The sequence below is a fragment of the Sturnira hondurensis genome, unplaced genomic scaffold (assembly GCF_014824575.4).
Source record: "Sturnira hondurensis isolate 20B ecotype Veracruz unplaced genomic scaffold, ASM1482457v3 Scaffold0014384, whole genome shotgun sequence".
Taxonomy (NCBI): Eukaryota; Metazoa; Chordata; class Mammalia; order Chiroptera; family Phyllostomidae; genus Sturnira; species Sturnira hondurensis.
Window position 1 is genome coordinate 27,581,271 of NW_028087015.1, and position 27,359 is coordinate 27,608,629.

Consider the following 27,359-nt stretch of genomic DNA (forward strand, 5'->3'; position numbering starts at 1 on the left):
GCTGCTAGATCAAAGGGTGGACATAGGATTTTAAGGGTTACCCGAGGGACTCTACTGGGAGCACAGTGAAGTACCAGCTATTTTCTTTCTCAAAAGTAAGTTTTTTCCAATATGTCCAAATGTACAAAGTGATTATATAAGGGATTTTGTCTCCTCGGTTACAAATTAGGCTCTGTTTTCACACACTCCCTAAAAAGACATCGTCAGACGCCGCAGTCGGACCTGAGAGAGGACCTGAGAGAGGACGGTGGTGAGCGTCCACCCCCTGTCCAAACGGCGTCCTGACGAGGCACTCCCTGGTGGCTCGCTGGTACACGCCATGCTCACTGAACACACTCTCAATCACTCTTAAAAATCGATCGAGTTGTGGTTTAGAAACAAATTTCAAAATAAGCAATCTATGGAAAATATGCAGATTTACTCTTCCAATTAGCAAAACATACACTTTACAGGTCACTTCCATACTGAATTTAGATGACAAATCTCAGAGTAAAAGGACTGTTTCTTGGCTTGAACCAAAATATGTTTAAAAATAAATATACAATTCAAATATGTTCTAGGCAAGGAGTAATTATTTAAGTATTGTATATATGTTTTATTTACACTCTTCTCCACATTATTTTCTTTCAGGTACATAAGAGGCCATCTCATTAAGGCTAATGGTGGTTTTATCCAGGACAAAAAAATACATATACACCAAGAAATAGTTTTCAGCTTCTTAGTAAAACACAAGGAGGAAAAATGATTTAGCTTTTCAGTTCCAATTGTTTTCAATGTTTTATGTAAGGTCAAAGTTGTACAATCTGTTCAGATTTTTATAGAATCTGAATGAATAAAATGCAGGTATAAATCACTACTTTCTAGTTAAAGCAAACTGGCTTTTTACAAATCATATGTCTTTTATTTATTTTTTTAAAGGAAAAAGAAAGAAAAACCACCCCCATGTGTTCTCCTCAGCAAATAGGCCACTGGGCTCTTCCCCAGGGAACCCAGACTGAGGTGGGAGTCCCAGTCTGGGGACTCGGAGGGCTCCTCCGGTCCCGGCCTGTCTGCTGCGGTTGCCCAGTGACACAGCGGCTCTGTGCAGTCATGAGAAACAGGACGAGCTGGACTATTACACTGCACACAAGCTCTGAAGGAACTATCCAATAACAACTCAATTACTCTTTGTGGCTTTTTATTACGAATCAATAAGCTAGAAGTGCAGGTCTCCACACAACGCCTTCTTCCTCATGAACACCCGCTGAAGGAAAGGGGCGAGGCAGCACATGTTAAGGTGTAGCACTACTTCTAAAAATGTCTGGAAGAGACAGGCAGGAGTCCCAGGTCCAGATGTGCTTCAGGCAATTACTCAGCTACGAAGAGGTCTTTTGAATGCACAGTTGATTTTTAGCCAGTGCAGTGATTCTATTTTGATTTTTACAAAAGTAGGCTAAGTCGCATGGATTAGAGTGGTTGAGAAACCAAGACTGCATGCTTTTTCAGCCTAAACACAACCAGGGGTGGGGCCAAGCGTGAACGTACACTTCAGCAGACAGGTGATAAACAGAAAGCCAAGTAGAGAACATGCTGAAGAGTGAAGAATCACACATACTGGCTGATGCAGACTGGAAAAGCATGAAGAATTCAAACATATATAAGGGCAAAAACAAATGCAGTTAGGTGTGTAGATCACCCCAAAGAACCCACAGCTATTAAAGTTGCCACAAGGGCATCTGAACTGTTAAAACCTGATGTTATCCTATTATTCTGATTTACCTTCAACTTTAATAACTGGTAGAAATTTCTCACCAAGACTTTAATTTGGGCATCAAAAATATTCATTTATAGATCAGAATCATAAAACATAGCTTCATGTTAACTGGCTTACAAGACAGGAAACATACAGTCCCTAATTCTGAAAAGGCCATTTAACCTCTTATCCCAATTACTCCTCCGGGAAGGAGAGGAAGACAGAGGGCGTTTGGAATGGCACTAGAACACAATGTTTAGAATATAAAACATCTGGAAAGGAACATTAAAGGCCAATAAATATTTAGTCTACATGACATACAGGAAAGCAGAAGAAAATACAGGGAGTACTTTGCTGTCTCATGGAGATACACAGCAGCCATGACCACTCCCTAGATCACTCTCTGGATACTTTGTTCAATCGGCTTTAATTGTATATAAAGTGTGGAACATAATCAAGGATGGTCTGTCTTTAATTTAGGTCTGAAAGAAGCATGAATGGACCAAAACTCTAATCACAGATGACTGTAGATAACCAGAGCAATTAAGAACACAAGTTCTTATCTTGAAAACCTTCCGCACAAATAACCTGCTAACCTTTGGATCCAGGTTTTAAACTTGCAAAAATTTTGGGGTTCTTAAGGGCAAGTGAGAGCTCATTGAGGAAGGAAACGAAGTGGGAGTCCCTTTCAGATTTCTTCGACTCGAAGATGACGACGATGGTGAAGTGAGGCTCTGGGCGGGTTAGGAAGTAGGTGCTCTGGACTTTGTCATCGTAGAAGTGGACCACTTTCTCCAAGCCATTCAGGTCAGCCGCTCGGTCTGTCATGATCATGATGACATTGGGCCAGTGCATGACAGGCCTGTCGCTAGGCAGGGACACCACGGCTGGATACTGGTCCACACCCTTAGGGGCCTCTCGGTAGGAGTGGGGGTGGTGATAGCCGTGACCCTGGAAGCTCTCAGACCCTCGGTTATCAAAAATTAAGGACACGTTGGCAGCATCGTATTTCCTGATGAAGCTGGAAATCTTTCCAAACAGGTCTGGGTTGGCTTTGGCAGTCAACGTTTTCATTTCTGAAGCAGTTGTTTGTCGGCTCAGAGCCTCATGAAAGTAAAAGCTAAATTTTGCGAGAAGCATGTTTTTGAGTTTCATCAGCCAAAGGAAAAGGTGTGGGGGCTGAACAGCCTTCTGAGACTGCCCTCCGAACAGATGTTTCTTGGTCTCCCGCTGCTTCTCAAAGATCTGGCCCCAGGTCTGCAGCTTGGTGTGTGCGCTGTGCAAGTTAACCAGCGACGGCAGGAACTTCCACTCAGACACCTGAGCCTGGGCCTTCAGGAGGTGGCTCAGGACGTCCACTTCCAGCTGGAAACTGCTTTCCAAAGGACTGAGGATTGGGTGGTGAAATCTGAAGGGGGAAAGGAAATTCACAGAATTTAAGTGGAATTATTACTCTATGTTGACATTTCCTATCCTCAAAAAATGTGGTTAGACAACTAATATTACACTTGGGGGCAGGCGAAGAAACAAATGAAAGGATTCCATGTCGACTTATTTAAAAATTCATTTTGGCATAACTTTACCATTTCAGAATTATGTCAGTATCATATCCTCCAATGGAAATAGACGATGGAAATGTTAAAAAAAATGCGAATAGTGACCACCTTCTTTTCAAATACACGGAAACTACCTGTAACTCTTTCTTAACTCACTTTTCTTATTCTGGTAATTGTGTGACTTAAGGCATCTTTTCAGGGTGTGTTTCTAAAGATGCAGAAGTAACGAAAAGGTCACTTGAGTGTGAACATAACACACTAAACTTATTTGATATTCACAGTAACTACATAAGGTAGTATTAAACCTTGTCATTTAGGAATAGAGTAAAACCTGTAACTGAAACATAGCATATAATAAAAAATGTTTATTAAAGGAATAGAACATTTACCAGAAAGCCCTTATTTAATCCTAGTTCCCAAATTCCCTTTACATTTAATCACAATCACAAATAAAATGGTAGCTAAATAAAAAAATATTTAATAGTTCATTTTCCATTTATCTTAGGGCAGAATCTAAAATCCTTAAAAAGCCTTGAATAACCTGGTCCCGTCCCAGCTTGAGCCACATTCCTGTTCTCACTTTCTCTAGACCCTAAATAAATAATTAGAAATGCAAAAGGTCAAGATAGTAGTGTGATCTCATTTCTACTTGTTCTAGACAAAATGTTTAAAAATATTTTTGACCATGATCTACAGTTAGTACATTTTACATCATGACTTAGCACATATGCACAAATAAATGCTTTAACTTATTATTTACCCTTACTATGTACAATATATTTTTTTTTAATTTAATTCTTGTTCAAGTACAGTTTTCTGTCTTGTATTCCCAGCCCTGTGCCCCCCCACCCCGTGCTCCCCACCTCCCTCCCATTTCCTCCCCCCACCTTAGTTATTGTCTATGTGTCCTTTATACTTGTTCATGTGAGTCCTTTCCCTTTTCCCCTGTGATTCTCTCCCCTCTCCCCTCTGGACCCTGTCAGCACGTTCTGTATTTCAGTGTCTTTGGTCACATTTTGCTTGCTTGTTTGTTTTGTTGTTTAGATTCCTGTTAACGGTGATATCATATGGTATTTGTCTTCCACCACCTGGCTTATTTCGCTCAGCATAATGCTTTCCAGTTCCACCCATGATGTTGCAAAGGGTAGTAGTTCCTTCTTCCTTTCTGCTGCATAGAATTCCATTGTGTAAATGTACCATAGTTTTTGGATCCAGTCATTGACCGATGGGCATCTAGGCTGCTTCCAACTCTTGGCTATTGTAAATTGTGCTGCTATGAACATCGGGGTGCATAGGTTCTTTTGGATTGGTGCTTCAGGGTTCTTAGGATATAATCCTAACAGTGGAATTGCTGGATCAAAAGGCACGTTCATTTTTTAGTTTTCTTAGAAAGTTCCATACTGTTTTCCATAGTGGTTGTACCAGTCTGCAATCCCACCAACAGTGAACTAGAGTCCCCTTTTCCCCACAACCTCTCCAGCACTTGTGGTTTGTTTCTTTGTTTATGGTAGCCATTCTGACCAGTGTTAAGTGGTATCTATCTCATTGTGGTTTTAATTTGCATCTCTCTGATAGCTAGCGATATCGAGCGTCTTTTCATCTGTCTCTGGATCCTCTGTATGTCCTCCTTGGTGAAGTGTCTGTTCAAGTCCTTTGCCCATTACAATATATTCTTAATACTTAATAATATTTTTAGTTGGATTACTACTGCTCGCTAAATTAACTTTCTGACTCAGGAATTGCTACCTGCTATTTGTATAACATGTTCTACTTTACTGACAACGACACTGAGGGGAAAGGGGACAGGATGTGAGAGCACCCTCCCTTCTGGGCAGAGGGGCAGAGGGCTAAGTGCAATGACCCTGAGGTCTTTGTGAGGGCCTGGCCCCTTTTCTTTTCATCAATACTTCTTTCTGATGCTTCAGGTCTCCTCTTCAGAGTCACCTCCTTAGAACTGTCTTCTCTAGACTGTCTACCCTCAGACTAGGTCAGGTCCCCCAATTATATCCTCTAGTTTCTTAATACCTGTAATGTACCAGACAGAGTGGGACGTATGTTACCTGAAGGGAAGTAAACCCTGGCTGCTTCTTTCACTCCTTTATCTATACAACATATGGCACACAGTAGAAATTCAGTGTATGCGCTAACTGTGCCAAGATTTGAATCCTAGTTTCTGCCTCATTGGTTCTGCTTGTTGCTTACATCTAAATGAAATTCTGTAACAATGGGGGAGGAATAGCTAAGGAGATTCCTCTCTTGCGTGGATCACTCACAGCTTTCTTGCTCAGTCTTCTCTTCTGAGAAGTGCCCAGGGAGGGCTCAGTGTCTGCCTAGCCAGGAGCGCCCTCCTTCTCAAGGAGCCTGCAGCAAGCCCTTACACTCTTGCACAGAGATCCAAAGCCTCCGCAACAGCTGCAGGAATCATCATAGCACGTGAGCCCATTTCATAGTCTCCCTTTCTGATAGTTCATTATTGGCATATAAAAATGCAACTCATTTCTGAATGTTAATTTTGTACCCTGCTACTTTACTGAATCCATTTATCAGCTCTAGTAGACTCTTGGTGGAATCTTTAGGGTTCTCTGTGCACAGTATCATGTCAGGAAGTGACCCCATTTCAAAGGTGTGGGCAGGATCCAGCGTTTCCTGAGTGTATCTTTTGTCCCAGACAACACAGGAGATGACTTACAGGCCTGAGTCCATGTAATGTGACTGCTTCACTGTCAAGGACAGAAGCTTCTCACACAGCTCAGTTTGGGCTCCCAGGGAAAGGGAAAATGCTGGTTATCCATTTAACAGTTAGGAAAAAATTATCACAAGTATAGCTAGCATATCTTTAAAATGTATTTAAACACTAATTAAAGGGATTATGATGAAGAGAGCCCATTCTAGGTTGGACATAAGATAGGAACTAATTATCACGTGATCAACAGGATGTATTATTCACATGATGCCAACAGACTGCTTTTTTCTATTACTAAAACCTGGGTGGAGGGACTAGCCTAGAGAGCTACTCAAAGAATCAGAAAAATAAAACAGACTTTAAATCCTCTAGCTCATGTGCTTAATTAAGTAATTTGGGCTATTCAAACATGACATGCTTCTGAATAAGCATTAAGAAATTCTGACACACACACACACATGCACACGCACACACACAATAGCATGTCTCAGAATCTTTGAATTGTAAGAAATGCTCCTACTCCCTTGGCCCAAAGGCTGAGACGCCTTAACACATAATGAACATTAAGTCTCACAAGATTCTATAGCCGCGATGTCAGGAAGTGTAAACACAGTAAGAATGTTAATAACAGAAAATGGTATGTGATTGGATATAATTCTACCACTAATAACAACATTCTAAGTTATTTTTCTATTTCCAGTTGGAAATCATCATTTATACCCAATGTTCTCCTTGAAAGAACATGAATTCTCTGCACGAACCTTCAGAGAGAATTCTGAACAAGCTCTTCCAACAATATATACTAAATGTGCTTAAATGCTAAACGTGGAGATGAATGTGAATGTCGAAGCTATTTTTCATTCTTAAGTAAAGCTAAAAATACATGCTAAAATTGTTCTGCCAGGACTTAGAGATCAGTATTATAACATATCATTTCCCATTTCCACTCTGCTGTGTGCCTCATTCTATTCACAACTCACACTATAGGGGGATCTGTTAAATTGTCGTGACCCAAAAATACACACTTAAGCTATAGCAACATGCTTGAATGAGTCTGAATACAGAATGAATTGACAACTATTTACAGAGAGCAGCTGCTTTTTAAAAAGCCCAAATAAATAAGTAAACAAAAATAAAAAGCCAGAAAGAGTGCACATATACAAACACACTCCTTCCTTTATAAATCCCTATCAAAGAATCGCTTCCAAAAGAAGTATGCAGGTCCCATGCATGTGAGAAGTCAGAAGCCCAATTAACAACAAATCTGTAACAACAATGTGAATGTTCTAAGTGCCACAAAACTATACATTTAAAAATGGTTAAAAGAATAAATTTTATGCTATGTATATTTTACCACAATAAAAATATCTGTAATATCCTCTTTTAAAACAACTTAGTTTACTTGTTTTTAGATACAAATACCCTGTAAAGATGAATTAGCCAGAAGTTTGCCCTGTAAGACCTCCCATGCTAGAAGGAGGTATTTGTCATGGATACAAATAGAAAGGAACATATCTCTAACGACAGGTAAAATCAAATAAGAGTTTAAAAGAAGGAGCAATTCCTACTATGCAAGCCATAGAGGAGAGTATTTGAACTGAGCCAAAAAGCTTAAGGAGCAGATAGGATCAATTTTTAAAAAGCAGGGGAGGGAGGGAAGGGAGGATTTAGCTATGTGAAGATGAAGGCTTACGCTTCTCGCCCCAACTCATAATCACCCCGATTCAACGCCCTTTGCCATGTGTCTCTGGAGCCACTCCCACCCGAGGAGCGGTGTATTTTCCCACCCTGGACTATGGATGGACCGGGCCATGTGATTTGCTTTGGCCAAAGGGATGTTAACAGATCTGATGCAAACAAAGCTTAAAATGAGCTTTGCTGGACTTGCTCTACTGCATTTTGGCCATGGCCACTGAATAGCTGCTTCCCCTCTAACCTTGGGCTCAGAATGAGCGCTTGTGGGGCGCCGAGTAAGCCCAAAGCTCACAGCAGTAAGCCAAGCCTAGTGAGACCAACAGTGTTACGCTACCCAGCTAAGATTAGCCCAGGTAAGCAACTCTCGAAACAGGCCTGTAAGTGTGTATTTTGGGTTGGTGGTTACACAGAATGACTGTGGCAATAGCTAAATGATACATGATAGGACAATGTGACAGAATTCAGAACTTGCTACTGTAAAACAGGTAGATGTCGATGAGTCAGTTCTGATTCCCCGTGACCCTATGAAGAGTGATGTCTACCATGTCCTGTACTCAACAGCTCTGCTCGGTTCCGGAAGTCCAGGGATGGCCCAGGGTGTCTGGGGATCTTTCTTCCAACACCATGTTTCAAGTGAATCAATATTTTTCCCTTCAGCCTTCTTCACTGTCCAACATTTACGTCCACGCACAGTCCTTGGGAACGTGAGGGTGTGGATGATGTTAGCCTGGGTCTCTAATGGCGCATCTTTGCTCTTGATGATCTTTTCCCAATGCTCCCACTGCTGCCCTGCTAGCCTCAGGTGTCCTTTGATTTCTTGGCTGCAGCCTCCATTGAAATTGATGACTGAAGTTCTGGCCAAGATGGAGGCGTAAGTAGAAACCCTTCGCTTCCTCACAGAACCAAAAGGAGGATAACAACCAATCTAAAATCAATAAACAACCAGAAGTGCCAGAAAATCAAACTGCATGGAATTCCGACAACCAAGGAATTAAAGAAACAAACCAAAAAACCAGACTGGTGCGCTGAGACAAAGAAATATGACCCAAATGAAAGAACAGAGCAAAGCTTCAGAAAGAGAGCAAGGCAATGAGGAGACAGCCAACCTATCTAATGGGGAATTTAAAGCCCTGGTAATCAAAATGCTCACAAAACTGATTGAGCTTGGTCAAAAAATGAAAGAAAGAAAAAGCCAAACAAATAAAAGATACCCAAAATGAAATAAAGCAAAATATTCAGGGAACCAACAGTGTCAGGAAGAAAACCAGGACTCAGAGCAATGATTTGGAACAAAAGGAAGAAATAAACATCCAACTGGAACAGAATGAGAAAATAAGAATTAAAAAAGTGAAGAGGGGCTAAGGAATTTCTGGGACAACCTGCAGTGTTCCAATATCCAAATTACAGGAGTGCTAGAAGGAGAAGAACAAAAGCAAGAAATTGAAAACTTATTTGAACAAATAATGAAGGAAAACTTTCCCAATCTGGCAAAGGAAATAGACTTCCAGAAGGTCCAGGAAGCCCAGAGAGTCGCCAAGATGTTGAACCCAAAGAGGAACACACAAAGGTGCATCATCATTAAGTTAACCAAGATTAAAGATAAAAGAGAATCCTAAAAGAAGAGGAAAGGAGAGAGTTACCTACAAAGGAGTTCCCATTAGACTATCAGCTGATTTCTCAAAAGAAACCTTACAGACAAGATTTGAAGTCATGAAAGGCAAGGACCTACATCCAAGATCACTCTATCCAGCAAACTTTCATTTAAAAGGGAAGGGCAGATAAAGTGCTTCCCAGAGAAGATCAAGTTAAAGGAGTTCATCATCACCAAGCCTTTATTATATAAAATGTTAAAGGGACTTATCTAAGAAAAAGATGAAAAATATGAACAGCAAAATGACAACAAACTCACAACTATCAACAAAGGAACCTAAAAGAAAACAGAAACAATGAAAACAAAAACTAAGCAAACAACTAGAACAGGAATAGAATCAGAGAAATGGAGATCCCATGGAGAGATTTCAGTGGGGAAGGGGACTGGAGGAATGGGGGGAAAAGGTACAGGGAAGAAGAAGCATAATTAGTAGGCATAAAATTGGTAGGAAGAGGTCAAAAATAGTATAGGAAACAAAGAAATCAAAGAACTTACATGTATAAGCCGTGGACATGAACTAGGTGGGGGAATGCTGGAGGGTTGGGGGGTGCAAGGTGTAAGGGGAATAAAGGAAGAGAAATTGGGAAAACTGTAATAGCATAATCAATACATTATACTTAAAAATAAATAAATTGATGACTGAACCAAGGTAAGCAAAATCTTTAATATTTTTGATACTGAATATTTTAAGTGGAAGGAATTTGGGGAACTACATGTGCAGGAAGGACTTTCTGACCCTCCCCTGAATCGGGTCATAAAACCCTCAAGTGAAAGGCACCAACCATTCCAAACCCTGAGAAAGGGCGTCCTTATCTCCAAAGACAAAGGGACACCAAGAAAACTCCGAAGGAACAGCCTTGCTGCGTCCCTCAGTTGAGTACACTTTGCTCACCCCCTTCTCATCCTAGCACATTTTCCCTTGACTCTCCAGTCTCCATTATCGAGCATAAAAACACACTTAACAGCTTCAAGTCTTCATTTCTTAGGCAGGCTTTGCTGTCATATAAAATGTATATTAAATACCTCCGTGTGCTTTTCTCCTGTTAATCTGTCTTTTGTCAAAGGGATCCCAGTTGAGAACTTATAAGGGTAGAGAAAACAGATATGTTTCCTCCTCCACAAATTCAATGGCATTCTAAGCAAAATAAATAATACTAACCATGGTAGGAAATAAGGAACATATAAGATTATGGACTGTTTTGTGGCTTCTGCTGAAAACCCTCAAAGATTTCTCTGAGTCTTCTTCCTTTTTACGAAGAGTTTGGCTGCAGTTTGAGGCATTTGGTTGGCCTTAGATGAATTTGAAAAGATAGGCTGGGGCCAGATCACAAATGGCCTTAAGTCTGCACTGTTAAGATTTGACATGTGGTGCCTTAAGTAGAATGCACCTCACAGAAACTGCATTATTGTTGGTTTTGCTTATGAAATTTTCAGTGAGTGATAATTAACGCTGTTGAACTACACACACGACTGTTTCATTAGCAGTCTAATAATCACACATCTTTTTCTGAAGGAAAAAAGGCATAAAGCTTAAATAAATCATAGTTCTGCCTTTGGTGAGAATTCTGTCATCTGAATTCTGTCATCTGTCATTCAGATCAAAAATGCAAACAAATCTTATGTAACTAAAAATGTTCTTTAAATTCTAGCTATAAAATTATGATTAAAGAATAAAAATCACAGAATGGTGTATTATTTTCATACCAGAGGGATTTTAAAAAGCACTTTAGAATGCATATATAATTGCTGACTTCTTTAAAGCATCATTTGCTAAAATTATATTCTTGATTTAGAAGAGTAAGTATTAATTTGCATTAAATCTATCTTCCAGTTTTGTTTTAACCACAAAACAAAAAGATTAGCCAGAATTTTCTTTTATGCTCACTGTATAAAACAGTGTAAATAAAGTCAAAACAAATTCTACCAATGCAAAAAACAGCTCATTGGTACTTCCTTGGAAACAAACAAACAAACAGATCTACCCCTCCTGAAGAGCATTCAAAGAACAGTGGAGCCTCTGGCCCTAAATGAGCTAAATTCATGTTTCCACTTCTAGAAGGCACACAAAACCTCTTATATGAGTAATGTTAATTATTCAATTTGAAATGCAGCATCATAAATGACTGTGATTGTCAAACAGGAATTTGTATTTGTATAATAATGTAATAAGTTTACCAAAAGAGGAAGCCTTTAACACCATTCTATTCTGAACACAACTGGCTTGCAGAGAAAAAAATAAACATGCTTTCTGTTCATCTCTGAAAGGAGACTGGACATCACAATAACTCACACAAGCTCTGCATCTCAAATCAGGGGCCAAGGTTTAGACTCCATGCTATATAGCATGCTCATTAATTTTTTAATACAAAAGCATTCCATGGTCTAAAAGATGATTCACATGATTTTTATAAGTATTTTGACATGGATCAGATATATTGGGGCAAATAAGCTTTCCCTGAAAGATAAATTGGGTCCTTTGGGAAAGGGATTAACTCATTCAACACAACAGAATTCCAAAATATGAATTATTTCTCCAGAAGATCAGGACAAAGAAAGAAATATGTCTGGTGGAGCACAGATGCCAAATGAAAAAATCTACAGGAAAAAGGAAGTTACCCTGGCAAAGGGCAAATCATGTTCATTTATACCTAAAATAATCCCACTTCCCAAAGAAAATAAATATATTATACAGATTATCAACTTTTAAGAATTTCTTAGTAAGAAATTTATGTTGTTCAAATTAACCCACAGCCTCTAATTTAGATAATTTTCAGGCTAGGATGTATCTGTGGTCAGTAATTCCCTAATGATTAGAGACAGGAAGCATGGGCAGAAGACGGATACTGTGAATGCAAACCCCATTGACGGTATGTAGTTCTGCAGTCCACCTCATCGGACTCCAGCAGCATCCAATTTGAAGGCTGAAGGGAACAGCCAAGCACTGCCCAAACAGTTTCAAGAATGCAATCTAAGTACTGCAAGAAATGATAGATACTCTCAAGCCTCTGGGAAGTGGGATGTTTCAAAGGTTCCAAGATAACAGACAAATCACCAGTCCAATAAAATAACAATGAAAAACAGTTACATCACAGTAATCATTCCTAGGAGACACATGTATGTACACAAACACATGTACACATATCTGTAAGACTGAATACTCAGCGTATTCTAGCATTGGCATCTTCGCCTTATTTTTATAATTTTTTTCATGCAGACTATGTATCACAATCACAGGGGACTTTTTAAAATTTTTTTATTTTTTATTTATTTGTTTTTTTAAAGACATGCAGGGTTTGTTTGGTTTTTTTAGATTTTATTTATTTATTTATTTTTAGAGGGGAAGGAGAGAGGGAGAGAAACATCAATGTATGGTTGCCTTTTGTGCGTCCCCTGCTGGTAGTTAGCCTGCAAGGAACCGGCCTGCAACCCAGGCATGTGCCCTGACTGGGAATCGAACCGCGATCGTCTGGTTTGCAAGCCCACGCTCAATCCACTGAGCTACGCCAGCCACGGCCACAGGGGACTTTTTAAAAAATATCTTTTATTGATTTTGCTATTACAGTTGTCCCATGTTTTTTCTCCCCTTTATCCTCCTCCACCCTGCACCCTCTCTCCCACCAGCATTCTCCTCCCATTAGTTCATATCCATGGGTTGTACACATAAGTTCTTTGGCTTCTCCATTTCCCATACTATTGTTAACCTACCCCTGTCTATTCTGTACCTACCAATTATGCTTCTTATTTCCTGTGCCATTTCTCCCATTCTAAACCCCCCCCCACCCACTGATAACCCTCCACGTGGTCTCCATTTATGTCATTCTGTTCCTGTTCTAGTTGTTTGCTTAGATCATTTTTGTTTTTTAGGTTCAGTTATTAATAAATGTGAGTTTGTTGTTATTTTACTGTTCAGGATTTTGATCTTTTTCTTAGATAAGTCCCTTTAACATTTCATATAATAATGGTTTGATGATGAATTCCTTTAATTTTACCTTGTCTGGGAAGCACTCTATCTGTCCTTCCATTCTAAATGATAGCTTTGCTGGATAGAGTAATCTTGGATGTAGGTCCTTGCCTTTTTATGACTTGGAATACTTCTTTCCAGCCCCTTCTTGCCTGCAAAGTTTCTTTTGAGAAATCAGCTGATAGTTTTATGAAGACTCCTTTGTAGGTAACTGTCTCCTTTTCTCTCTCTGCTTTAAGATTCTCTCCTTATCTTAAATCTTCGGTATGTAATCATGATGTGTCTTGGTGTGTTCATCCTTGGATACAATTTCTTTGGAACTCTGAGCTTCCTGGACTTCTTGGAAGTCTATTTTCTTCACCAGATTGGGGAAGTTTTCTTTCATTATTTTCTTCTAGTAAGTTTTTATTTCTTGCTCTTCCTCTTCTCCTTCTAGCTCCCCTAAAATTCAGATGTTGGAACATTTAAAGTTGTACTGGGGGTTCCTAAGCCTCTCTTCATTTTTTAAAAATTCTTGTTTCTTCATTCTGTTCGACTTGAATATTTATTTATTCCTTCTGTTCCAAATCATTGACATGAATCCCAGTTTCCTTTCCTTCACTGTTGGTTCTCTGTATATTTTTATTTCACTTTGCGAAACAGTAAAGGCTATTCACTTTTTCCTCCATTTTTCCTCTGTACTCAATCATTTCTGTGAGCATCCTGATTACCAGTGTTTTGAACTCCGCATCTGATAGGGTGGCTATTTCCTCATTATTTAGTTTTTTTTCCTGGAGTTTCGATCTGTTCTTTCATTTGCGCCATAGTTCTTTGTCTTAGCGCCCCTGTTACATTTTAAGGGTGGAGCCTTAGGTACTCACCAGGGTGGGGAAACCCATTTGGTAGTGTTATGGCGCTGTATATGGGGCGAGGGGTCAGAGAGGGAACAGTGCCGCTTGCTCGGCTCTCACTCCACTTTCAGTCACTTCCTCAGCTACCCACAAACAAATTGGGCCCTTCTGGTGCTGATGCCCGGGTGGGTCGGTTTGTGTACATTCTAGGACCCTGTGGGTCTCTCCAACGAACTCTCCTGTGAGTCTGAGAGTTTCTCCCACCACTGCAACCACCACCAGTTTTTACAGCAAGAGGTTTTGAGGCTTTAGTTGTCTACACTGGAATCCTGAGTTGTACAGTGTGTCTTGCTCCCCAGTTGTTTCTCCTGGCTTATCCACATGCAAATGTGGAACTGCCCAGTCCTCCAGCTGCTGCCTTGCTCACCTGGTCTGTCGCCTTGCCACATGTCCTCTCTTTTCCAGCTGCCTGTCTCTGCCCCTCCTACCAGTCTGGATGAATGTTTCTTCTTTAACTCCTTGGTTGTGGGACTTCCATACAGTTTGGTTTTCTGACAGTTCTGGTTAGATGTTTTTAAATTGGCTGTTGTCCTTCATTTGGCTGTGTGAGGAAGCAAAGCAAATCTACCTACACCTCCATCTTGGTCAGAAGTCTTCACAGGAAACTTTTAAAACATATGAATTTCTGAGCACCCAATCCAGAATCACTAAATTTTACCCTCTAGGGAAAAAAAGGAAGGGCCCAGGTATGAGTATTTTCTTAAGCTTCCAAGATGGTTGAGCAAACCACTTTCACATTAGCATTTAGCAGTCACCACATGAGATCCCTTTTCTTTGAGAATCATGTCTCCAGTTGTACTTTAGTTTCTGTTTTTCAAACAATTACTTCATTAAAAATATATATACTAATCATATTTGAGAAAGAAATATATTTATTAACAGAAAATTTGTGCACATGTAATATTTGTTTAAAAAAGAAAATGTATATATGGGTATATATCTCTTGGGCATAACAGGAAGAACTTGCTAACATTCATTGCTTCACAGGAAGAGAATTAAGTAGCTACAGGACAGGGGCAGTAGCCAGACTTTTCACTATGTATTATTTTTGCACTGTGTAAACTTTGAATCATTTTAATGTATCATCTACTAAAAATAAATAAAAAGAATTAGAATACAAGATTATTTTGTCCAGAAAAAGTCCAGCAATTGTTAATATAACGAGAATGGTCTGCACAACATTGATGTAACCTGGCAGCCAAGGAGAGTGGACTAAATGCACATGAGTGAACAATAATGACTTCACTGCACTAGTCAGTGGGGGCAGCAGATACTGTTGAATGAGCATATGTACTGTGTGGCTGTTGCATTCGAAATGACTGAGCAAGTGGAGCAACAAATCTGCATCAAATTTTGTTTTAAGCTTGAATATTCCTCTGCAGAAACTATTCAAATTCAGAAGCCTGCAGCTATGAGCAATTGGTGATTGACAGCTTCATCATGACAACATGTCAGTTCATATATCACAACTCATACAGAAAGTTTTTGGTGAAACATCAAATCACCCAGGTAACTCAGCCCCCTACAGCCCAGATTCAGCACACTGTAACTTCTGACTTTTCCCAAAGCTAAACTCACCTTTGAAAGGGAAGGGATTTCAGACTGTCCATGAGATTCAGGAAAATAGAATGGGGAGCTGATGGCAACTGGGAGAACTGTGTGAGGACCCAAGGTGCCTACTTGGAATAAGGGATCAGTGTTCTATGTACAATGTTTCTTGTATCATATCTTCTCCAATAAATGTCTCTATTTTTCATATTACGTGGCTGGAGACCTTCTGGACAGACATTATATATAAGGTCAAAAATATAGGACAATAAAAACAACAATTATAGAGGACATTTTGGGGACAACTGAGGAAATCTGAACATGGACTATATATTAGATGATGGTAAAAATCAGTGTTAAACTTTCTGTGTGGAAATTATATTATAGTTTTGTATGGTTCTTAGAAGGTACAACCTGAGTATTTAGATGTGAAGTGTTATTATGCTTCCATTTCACTTCCAAAAACTCGGGAAAATAAAATTATATACAGAGAGAGATAAAACAAGCGTGGCAAAACTTTAGTAACAGTGAATCTAGGTAAGGGATGTGTGTTCACTGTACAATTCTTTTCAGTAATAGTATTTAATTCAAATATGTAACATACACTCTTTTAAAAAGTATACAACTCAATGGTTCTAATAAATTCAGAGTTGTATAACCATCACCACTTTCTAATTTTAGAAGTCTCATGACCCCCCAAAATGCATTAACAGTCACTCCCCATTGTCCCTTCCCACCCTCCAACCCTGGCAACTGTTTTCTGTGTCTATGAATTTGTAATCTACTTTGTGGGTCTATGACTTTGCCTATTCTGGATATTTCATATAAATGGAATAATACAATATGTGATCTTTTGTAAGTAGCTTCCTTCACATAGCACAATTTTACAAGGCTCATACATGTTGTAGCACGCTTCATTACTTCATTCCTTTTACTTGCTGAACAATACCCCACTGTATAAATATACCACATTTATTTATCCATTTATCCATCAGTTGATGGACATTTGGGTTGTTCCCACCTTTTGGCTATTATCTAGAATGCTGCTACGAACATTCACATAAAAGTTTTCATGTGTAGACATATGTTTTCATTTTGTATTGTTCTTTGGGCATATACCCACTAGTGGAATTACTGGCCATATTATAACTCTATGTACACTATATTATTCTTGCAACTTTTCTGTGGGATTTGGAATTTCAAAATAGCCCTGGCTGGTGTGGTTCAGTTGGTTGGAGCATTGTCCCATAAACTGAAACAGCATGGGTTCGATTCCTGGTCAGGGCACATGCCTGAGTTGTGGGTTGTTCCCCAGTCGGGCAATGTGCAAGAGGCAGCCAATTGATGTTTCTCGCCTTCTCTCTCCCCCTCCCTTCCCCTCTCTAAAATCAGTAAGCATGTCCTTGAGTGAGGATAAAGAAAATTTCAAAATAAAAGATTTAGGAAAAAACTTTATAAAAGAAGATATAATAATATATTAACCAAACTATCTTGTACACAGAGAGAATATGTACATTTCATGATTATATGCAGCACATAACTTCTACTCTTTGCAGGGGAACATAGTAAGTGCTTGCAACGTTTTCCATTTTACTGTGACAGACCATTACTTCATAATCTTACTTGGTCTTATTATTTATTCAATAAATAAAAGTTGAGCTTCTTTATTGACTTGCAAAGTGATCAATAGATAAAGGATTTATCTGGACTGGACAAAAGGCATCTCACTATTTGACACAGCAACCATGCATATAAAATATGAGCTCTGAGGTCACAGAGCAGTGAGTTCAAACATAAGCTGCATGGCCTTGGGGCAGGCTTACCTTCTCTGAGACCCCACAGGAGAACTATCTGCACCTATATGTCAAAGCAGATACCAGATACAGGGTCTTACACAGTGCCTGGCACATAGGAATTGCTCAACATGGGCTAGTTTTCTTCAAAACAGCTCTATATAAATACTTCCCCTTTTCTTAAAAGCTTAAAAAATCATTTGCTGCTGTAACTACAGAAACATCGACATGTTAGTTTTGAAAGCAAAAAACAATGTTTACTTCTCTATACAGATGACCTCTAATTGTCTTCTCTGTTTCTGCCTTTTCATCTGAACTCCCATTCCCAACAGCCTACTGAATCTCTTTAAAAATCTGCTAGCAATTTAAGCTCAACCTGCTTTAAATTTGGTTACTGCCTTCCTCCTAAGCCAGCCCCTCTTGACTTCTCAATCCTGTAAATGACAGTATCATTGGAGATGCAAAACCTCTGAATCACTTTTGACAGAAACTTATTGCTCCCACCATCCTGTTGCCAAGATTTGCAGACTTTTCTTGTCCTCGTCTCTTTTCCACTGCTGTGCAACCATGAGGCCCTACTATGCTGATCAGGTTACCATGCTGGCCTGCTAAACTAGCCTTCCCCCCCACAACCACTCCCCTTACCATCCCATCCCTTCCCCTGCGCCAGTGCCTTAGTAATCAGTCTGAGATAAAGATGAGAACACAACACTCCAGTAAGCAAAAACTCTTCATGGCTCCCTGCGATTTACCAATTACTCACTTTTTTATTCGATAAATAGCTATTGAGCACCCACTATGTGCCATAGAATTCACATTCTAGTTGTGAGAAAAGAAAAAAACACCCTGAGCAATAACAGTAATTTCGGATTGCAATAAGGAATGTGAAGAAAATAAATCAGGGGAACAGAATAGTGACAAAGGGTAAGATAAGGAGAGAAGGCTTCCCTGACATTTGAACTGAGGCTTAAATGATGCGCAGAGAGCTACACAAGAGTATTGCAGGAAGAGAGCCCAGCAGGTACCAAATCTCTCAAGCCTTTCAGTATTCTGAAATCACATTCTTGTCTTAAAGCATCTGCTCCCTTTTTTCCTACCTTTGCTTTCCAAACCCTACCTGCCCTTGGAAGCCATCTCCAGTTCTACCTCCTCCACCAAGTCTCTTCTAAGCCCCCTACCACTTTGTCTCCTTTCCCCAGTCCACTGATTGGATGAGTATTATCCTTCACTTGGGAATGTAAGTTCACATAACCACTTTTCTCTTTTAAGCAAACATATATGAACTCATATATTCAACGCAGTGGTATCCTTCAAAGCAATCACTTTCCACTTGGTCCATCATAAAAGTACTCAGCACCTACTCAGGGCAAGATGGCAGGCCAGATTCATAGAACCAACATAAAACTGGGTTATTCACATCAGTGATGTTCACACTTCTCAAATTCCTTTGGTATTGCCTTTAGGATCAGGCAGTGAAAAATACCTTACAATTAATCTCATTGATTTATAAGTAGCAATTTCCTTCAAATACAAGTTTCTTAGTCAATATCTTTTAAAAAATTAAATTGGATACAAATAACATTTTGACTATCAAAAAAAAAAACAACCCTTAACTATAACCTGCTCAGAAGCACTGATACCCATCTCCACTATGATGAAATTTAAAACAAAGCCAAGCCCTGGCTGGTGTGGCTCAGTGGACTGAGTGCCAGCCTGTGAAACAAACTGTTGCCAGTTCAATTCCCAGTCAGGGCACATGCCCAGGTTGCAGGCCAGGTCGTCGGTGGGGAGCGCGCGAGAGGCAACAACACATTGATGTTTCCCTTTCTCCCTCCCTTTCCCTTTCTCTAAAAATAAATAAATAAAAAAATTTTAAAAAGCCAAAATGAGGCCACAGGCACTGAAAGCAATTACACAGCGGCTTCTATCATGTGTAGCAGGTAACTGGTACATAAGAAGAGTAAGTGGATTACTCAACAAGGTGATTACTTTGAAGGGGAATTCAGTTGAATAGTGGTTTGTTAAAAAGTCACATTCTTTTACATACAATACTCTTGTTGTTGTATGAACTCTTTCATAAGCACCAAAATCAGTTATAATACATCTCTTAAGGGTTATTTCATTATTGGCTTTTTGCTATTGCTTAGAGAAGTATCTGTCTAGGATGGTGTTAACCAAGCCCAATGAAGGTGCCTAATGTATACCTGTTGATTAACTAATATGAACAAAATCTAACACAGCTATTCTCCTTTGTCTTTTCATTGCGAATTTTCTTAAAAGTATGGTGAAAGCTTAGGGTCTGTGTGGGACTGAGAGGCCGCCACATCCTTCTCTCCTTCCCTCCCTCCCTCCCTCCTCACCTACACTGACCTGGAGCAGTATTTCCTGAGGATGGTGTCCAAAAGGCCAACGAGCTCTTCAGCATTGATAAACTTCTGTGTGCTGAGGGTATACATCTTCTCATAGAAGTCTGCAATCTCCATCCTAGCCTGAACAAAGAAGCAGAGCTGCTCTGACAGGTGGGAAAGGAGTTCTTCCACCTGAGGGGCACTCCCACCCAGGGCTCCACGGCCGGTCACCACCTTCTTCAGCTCGTTATGCAGGGAAGTATAGATGGTGCGAATGGAGTCCTTCCTGCTGAAGAAAGACTGGCCCCCTGGGAAGCAAATAACATAAACACACAACAGGTAAAGAAGAGAAACCAGAAGCACAAAATACCTCTCAGCACCCAAAAGGAAAGGATCTGAACCTACTGAGCTCAGTGGGTTTTCACCTACCATATTCTGTGATTGGGATTTAAATATTTTGTGGTTGAAGAGTTCACTGAAGAGTAAGGTAAACCATGCCTGATACAACTCATTAGTCTAGCAAGGGACCTGTGTTTGATTTCCTTACGCATGCACCAACTCTCCCCTACCGCACTTTAATGAGGATTCGGACTCATTTCAGAGAATAATTAACCTAGATATAAAAAGTCGTACTTCCACATAAATATATTTAAAACAAATGAGAACACCTAATTATGAAACACTGTTGTTATTCCTGGTAAATCAGAATTTTATTTCTGCTTTAGAGTTGCATTTTCCTTTGAATCTTATCTTTTAAGCCAACTTTTAATCCTATCTTTCAAACCACAAAATGGAAAATACATATATCTCTCCCTTACACAAGAACACAGACTACTGGGGTCTCGGAGTGAAAAAGGAAAACTCAGTACTCTTGACAAAGTTGACAAAATAGGTTTTCACATAATAAACAGCACATTGTGACTCATTAAGAGCAACAAGCAATTATAAATAACTGCTGCTGTAACTGAGGGTTTTCAAAGGAAATCAACAAAATATAAAACCAAATATTGTACATCCTTTTCTTTTTCTTTCTTTTTAATCCTCACCAGAGGGCATGTTTTGAGAAAGAAACATTGATGTGAGAAAGAAACATCAATCAGTTGCCTTCCACACATGCCCACTGGGGACTGAACCCACAACCCAGGAATGTGTCCTTATCAGGAACTGACCCCACAACCTTTTGGAGCACAGGACAATGCTCCAACCAACAAAGGTACCCTGCTAAGGCCAAATACATTCTTTTCAACAATCAAAAAGGGTCAAATGGCACAGAATCACTTCTTTACTTCTGTATCAATACATGATCACTTACATTTCTCCATGTGATCTCTATTTCTGTGAATCTGTTCCTGTTCTAGGTGTTTAGTTTGTTTTTGTATTTTTTTTTAGGTTGGGTTGTTGACAGTTGTGAGTTTGTTGTCATTTTATTGTTCGTAATTTTGATCTTTTTCTTAGATAAGTCCCTTTAACATTTCACATAACAAGTTCACATAATGAACTCCTTTAATTTTACCTTATCTGGGAAGCACTTTATCTGCCCCACTATTCTAAATGATAGCTTTGCTGGATAGGGTAATCTTGGATGTAGGTCCTTGCCTTTCATAACTTTGAATAGTTCTTTCCAGCCCCTTCTTGCATGTAAGGTTTCTTTTGAGAAATCAGCTGATAGCATTATGGGAACTCCTTTGTAAGTAACTGTCTCCTTTTGCTGCTTTTAAGATTCTCTCCTTATCATTAATCTTGGGTAACTTAATTATCATGTGTCTTGGTGTGTTCCTCTTTGGGTCCAATTTCTTTGGGACTCTCTGGGCTTCCTGGAAGTCTATTTCCTTTGCTAGATTGGGAAAGTTTTCCTTCATTATTTGTTCAAATAAGTTTTCATTTTTTTGCTCTTGTTCTTCTCCTTCTGGCAGCCCTATGATTTGGATGTTGGAATGCTTAAAGTTACCCTGGAGATTCCTAAGTATCTCCTCATTTTTTCTTTTGAATTCTTCTTTCTTCATTCTGTTCCAATCTAATGTTTATTTCTTCCTTCTGCTCCAAACTGTTGATTTGAGTCCTAGTTTCCTTCCCTTCACTGTTAATTCCCTGTACATTTTCCTTTTTTTCATTTTTCCATGTATTTTTCAACCATACTCAACCATTTCTGTGAGCATCCTGATTACCAGTGTCTTGAACTCTGGACCTGATAGGTTGGCTAACTCTTCATTGCTTAGTTACATTTTTTTCTGGAACTTTGATCTGTTCTTTCATTTGGGCCTTTTTTTTTTGGTCTTGGCATGTCTGTTACATAATAAGGGGCAGAGCCTTAGGTATTCCCCAGGGCGAGGCTACCCACCTTGCTGTATGTGGTAAAAGGGTCCAAGTAGGAAAAATGCCACTCAGCTGCTGGCCTGCTTTCAGTCACTTCCCCCACTACCCACAAGCAAATTGGGCCCTTCTGGGGCTGGCTCCCAAATGGGTGGGTTTGTGCACATTCTAGGGCCCTGTGGCTCTCTCCAACTAAATCTCCTGTAAGGCTGGGAGTTTTTCCTGCTGCTGCGACCCCCATGGCATTTTTCAGTCAGAGGTTTTAAGGCTTTATTTCCCCACACTGAAACCCTGGGTTGCACAGTGTCTCATTCCCTGGTTGTTCCTCCTGGTTTATTTGCACACAAATGTGGGATCGCCCACCCTGGTCCTCCAGCCGCTGCCTTGCCACCCCAGCAGCTCATCTCTGCCCCTCCTATCAGTCTGGATGAATGTTTCTTTAACTCCTTGGTTGTCGGACTTCTAGATAGTTTGATTTTCTGACAGTTCTGGTCATTTTTTACTTTTAAATCTGTTGTTATCCTTCTTTTGGTTGTGCGATGAGGCAAAGTGTATGCACCTCCACCTCATCTTGACCAGAAGTTCCAAGTTTTTTTTTAACAGGGTTCCATAAGTAGGCTTTAGGAAATCCAAATGAATCCTCTCAGATTACATACAAAATTGTATTATATATATTGTTCCAGAGAGTTAAATCCACAAGTTAATTAAATTATCATAGATAAACTAAAAAAATTAAGAATCATGGCCTGAGGTGAATCACCACACTTCATGAGGAAGGGGACTCTAAAAACAGCAGAAACTGACTCCCAGTCAAGATGGCAGCATAGGCAGGCATGGCTCAACTTTTCACACAACCACATCAACATTACAACTAAAACACAGAAAAAAACATCACTCAGAACCCTCAAAAATTGAGTTCAGTGGAAGACCAACAACTATGAAATCAAGTTGGATGAAGTCTGAGAACTATGGAATTAAAGAAACTACATACATCCAGACTGGTAGGAGAGGTGCAGACATAGAACAGGCTAGCCCCACACCCATGTGTGGTGGATAAAAGTTAAAGGGGGATTCCTCAGGAGGGAGGAGTCCCAGCCCCACACCAGGTGCCCCAGTCCAAGGCTCCAGTCCCAAGAAAATAAGTCCCCATTAACTTCTGGCTGCAAAAACCAGTGGGGCTGAGTCAGTGGAACAAACTGCTAGAACCCACACAGAGACTCACCTACTCAGGCTCACTCCCTCTGAGTTCCAGCATCAGGGTAGCAGCTTGAAAGGTACCAGTGGTATACAGGGAGAAACTGAAGTGTCCTCCATCAAGGCAAGCAGAAGCCATAGGCTCTTTTCTAAACCCTCCATCCACAGAGCCAGCAAGCTGCTGCAATACCTGAGGCTCAACCTGGCAAACACTGTTTGACCTGCCTTGGAGATCCCCAGAGACTCTGCCCCACCCAACTTATGGGCCCACCCAAGCTGCTTTTCCATATGAATAGTTGGTCTTGGCTCCTGCTTTACAGCTCCCTAAATCCTATCAAACAAGCAACTGCAGGCCTCGGTGAGCCCCAAGGCCTGGCAGGTAGCAGCAGCTAGCTTAGATTCATAGCCTGGCTTTGCCTGGGAATTTCCAAGCCCAACACAAGTAGCAGCCATCTCAGATTGCTTTATAGCTCAGGCAGAGTGCCTTGGGCAAAACACAGGTGGGGGCTGACTTTAGCCTGTACCACCCAGAAAACCCCAGGGCCAGCACAGCAAGTGGACAGCCACACACCACATCAGTACACCACCACCCTGCCCTAGCACAGATGTCCCTCCACGGAGGGTGGAAGTGGTGGTCAGTGGTCACAACCAGTCCTTGCAGATGACTGGCCTGTGGAAATCCCTCCCATTGATCTGCCAACAGCAGCCAAGGCTCAACTGCAAGAGGAGGGTGTACTCAGCCCATATGTAGGACCCACCTCAAGTACCCAGCTTGGGTGATAGGGAAGGCTGTGCCACTGGACCCTACAGGACACCTACTACATTAAGCTACACTACCAAGACATGGAGTCAAAGCAGCTCTACCTAATACATAGAAACAAACACAGGGAGGCTACCAAAATGAGGAGACAAAGACACATGAAACAAATGAAAGAACAGATTAAAACTCTAGAAAAGGAGCTAAATGAAAGGGAGATAGGCAATCTCTCAGGTGTGGAGTTCAAAACACTGGTTATAAGAATGTTCAAGACCTAGAGAGGACCTCAGCAGCATAAAAAAGATCCAGTCAGAAACAAAGGACACACTAATTGAAATAAAGAATAATTTACAGGGAAACAACAGTAAAGTGGATGAATCAAATCAATGATTTGGAATGTGAAGAAGCAAAAAACAAGCAATCAAAACAAGAAGAAGAAAAAGATTCCAAAAAAATGAGGATCGTATAAGCAGCCTCTGGAACAACTTAAGAGGTCCAACATTTGCATCATAGGGGTGCCAGAAGAAAAGAAAGAGCAAGAAATTAGAAATCTATTTGAAAAAATAATGAAAAACTTCCCTAACTTGGTGAAGGAAACAGACATGCAAGTCCAGGAAGCACAGAGAATCTCAAACAAGATGGATGCAAAGAGGCCCTCTCCAAGACACATCATAATTAATATGCCAAAGGTTAACAATAAAGAATTTTAAAAGCAGCAAGAGAAAAGAAATTAATTACCTAGAGGGGAGTTCTCAGAAGACAATTATCTGAGTTCTCTAAAGAAACTTTGCAGACTACAAGGAATTGGCAAGAAATATTCAAAGTCATGAAAAGCAGGGAATTACAGCCAAGACTGCTCTATCCAGCAAAACTATTGTTTAGAATTGAAGGACAGATAAAGAGCTTCCCAGAGAAGAAAATACTAAGGATTTCTTCATCACCATACCATTATAATGTTAATAATTTATGTTATGTTATGTAATTTATGTTATGTTATATGTTAGTATTATATTATTAACATAATAATGGTGTGGTGATGAAGAACTGTTAATTGTTAAAGGAACTTATTTAAGAAAGATCAAAACGATGAAGAATAAAATAGGAGAAACATACATATCCACTGACAATTAAATATGAAAAGCAAACTAAGCAAACAAGACTAATGGAGACAGAATCATGGATACGGAGAACATTTTGATTATTGCTAGATGGGAGGGGTGTTGGGGAGAATGGGTGAAGAGGTGAGGGGATTAGGAAGTACAAATAGGTAGTTACATAACAGTCATGGGATATAACATACAGGATCCGAAATGGAGTAGCCAAAGAACATACGCATGACCTATGGACATGAACAATGGTGGGGGGATAGCCTGAGGGAGTGGGGGGGTGCTGCGTAAAGGTAGGTAAAGTGGTAAACATCAGAACAACTGTAATAGCATAATCAACAAAATATAATTTAAAAAAATAAAAATAAACTCAAACTGCCAGAAAATTAGCCACTTTCAACTTTACAGTTAGAATCCTCCCCATTTACATATATGTGTAAATTGTAAAGCATGTACAAATTTTTTATAAATTATGGATACCATACAATCTGACAATTCAAAAGCAGGTATTTTGGTTTGGATTGTTACCTACTCACGCAACTGCACATACAGCATTTGCCAATCTGTAGAAAGGAAAATAATAACACTGTAACAGCAATGGCAAATTTGTGAGAAGTGACACTGTAAAAAGGGGAAGAAAAAAATGCAGGGTGAAAACTATCTGATGCGTTTTTGCCAGTAAATCAACATACTAAATAACAAATTCTTTGAATGGCTAAGGCATAAGTTTAGCTCTCTGAAAGCCTTGCTCCTTGAATGTTTACTGAAAGGTAGGTATACACACATGGTCACCTTCAGGCAATACAAGGAACTGGCAGTGGAGAAGAATCAAAATGTAATCTGCACTCAGTTTTACACTATTCTATAGTGTATACTTGTGTCCTTCATTCATACCAGAATCTTTGCCTCAGACAATTAAGGATTTAAAATAGACCAAAGTACTTACAGTAAACTGTAAAAACTGTGGGATTCACATTTATTATTGATCATTATAAGCAGTAATACTTTGTATGCATAGCCCCTGGCTTTCACATATATTATTTCCTTCTGATCTACCTAAAGTAATTGTTCCTACCAGTGAAAATCAATTGAATCTACTCTTGCATCTTATTTTCAAGCACAAGATTTATCATGAGACAATACGAGTGTACTATTCTACCTGTAAGTCCACTCTTGCTAGTAGTGTCGGGCATATTTCTTGCCTTTCCTGTCCCGTATTCATTTACTTCTTCATTCGTTAAGTATTTATTAACGGCCTACGAAGAGGGGATAGGACTACATCTGTAACTCTCGGGGCCCTAACCTTAAGAGGCCATACAATTGTAATCATTAACTCTAACTACATTGTTCGCCAAGTTCTGTTTCTCTGGCCGCAGTGTCACTGGTTAGAAGCGCGAGGACATAAAGTTTGCTTAACTTCTCATTTACGGCACCAATCCATGCAGTGGGCAAAACAGAGACATTCAACGGTTTGGGGCACAGCCCTGCAAAGAGCATCCACCCCAACAGCCAATCTATCCGCAGAGGCCGGTGGGCGGGGTTTGTGGAAGCCGAGGGAAGGAAGGGAACTGTGGGAGGAGAACTGGGAGTGCCTAGTTGAGCTTGCAACTATAAGTGACAGAAACGAGAAACCCAAGCCACTGCCGATCGGGGAATATATCCCCTTTCCTTCCTCAACAAGGGTCACGGGGAGGCGGGGCGGAGGTACCTAGTTTCTGCCCCAGGTAGGTGAGGCTGTGATAGACCTTCTCGGCCGCGGCCAGGTGGGCCAAGGCCGCCAGCAGCGACAGCCAGCTGCCCCCCGCGCTCTTGTTGGCCTCTCGTTCCTTCTCCACATTGTCCTTGGCCTTGTCGTAAGAGAAGATACCCAGGTGAGAGAAGAATGTCTCCAGCACAGCCTGTTCCACAGGGACCGGGGCGGCCAGCGGGATAGACTCCCCCATGCGAGCTGCGCTCCAGCTCCACCCACGTGGCTGTGCTCTCCCTCGCACTTCCGGGTTCTCAGGGAACGTGCGCACAAGCGTGCGTGCTCGTGACCGCCGCAAGCGGCGGGCTCGCGAGCGCGCAGCTGTCTGTTTCGCTCCTGGGCCTTAGAAAGGAGGCGGGTAAGGGCCAAGGAAAGAGGTGGTGGCTCT

General features: G+C 40.4%; 1 protein-coding gene across 1 annotated transcript; it reads right to left on the reverse strand.

The window, feature by feature from the left end:
* Positions 1-397: 397 nt before the first annotated feature.
* Positions 398-27,256, reverse strand: KICS2 (KICSTOR subunit 2). Its single transcript, XM_037063070.1, has 3 exons — positions 26,933-27,256; positions 19,880-20,165; positions 398-3,140 (listed from the first exon to the last, which is right to left on the reverse strand). The coding sequence occupies exons 1-3, from the start codon at positions 27,165-27,167 to the stop codon at positions 2,324-2,326; spliced, it is 1,338 nt and encodes a 445-aa protein (XP_036918965.1). The 5' UTR covers positions 27,168-27,256; the 3' UTR covers positions 398-2,323.
* Between the last annotated feature and the right edge of the window lie 103 nt (positions 27,257-27,359).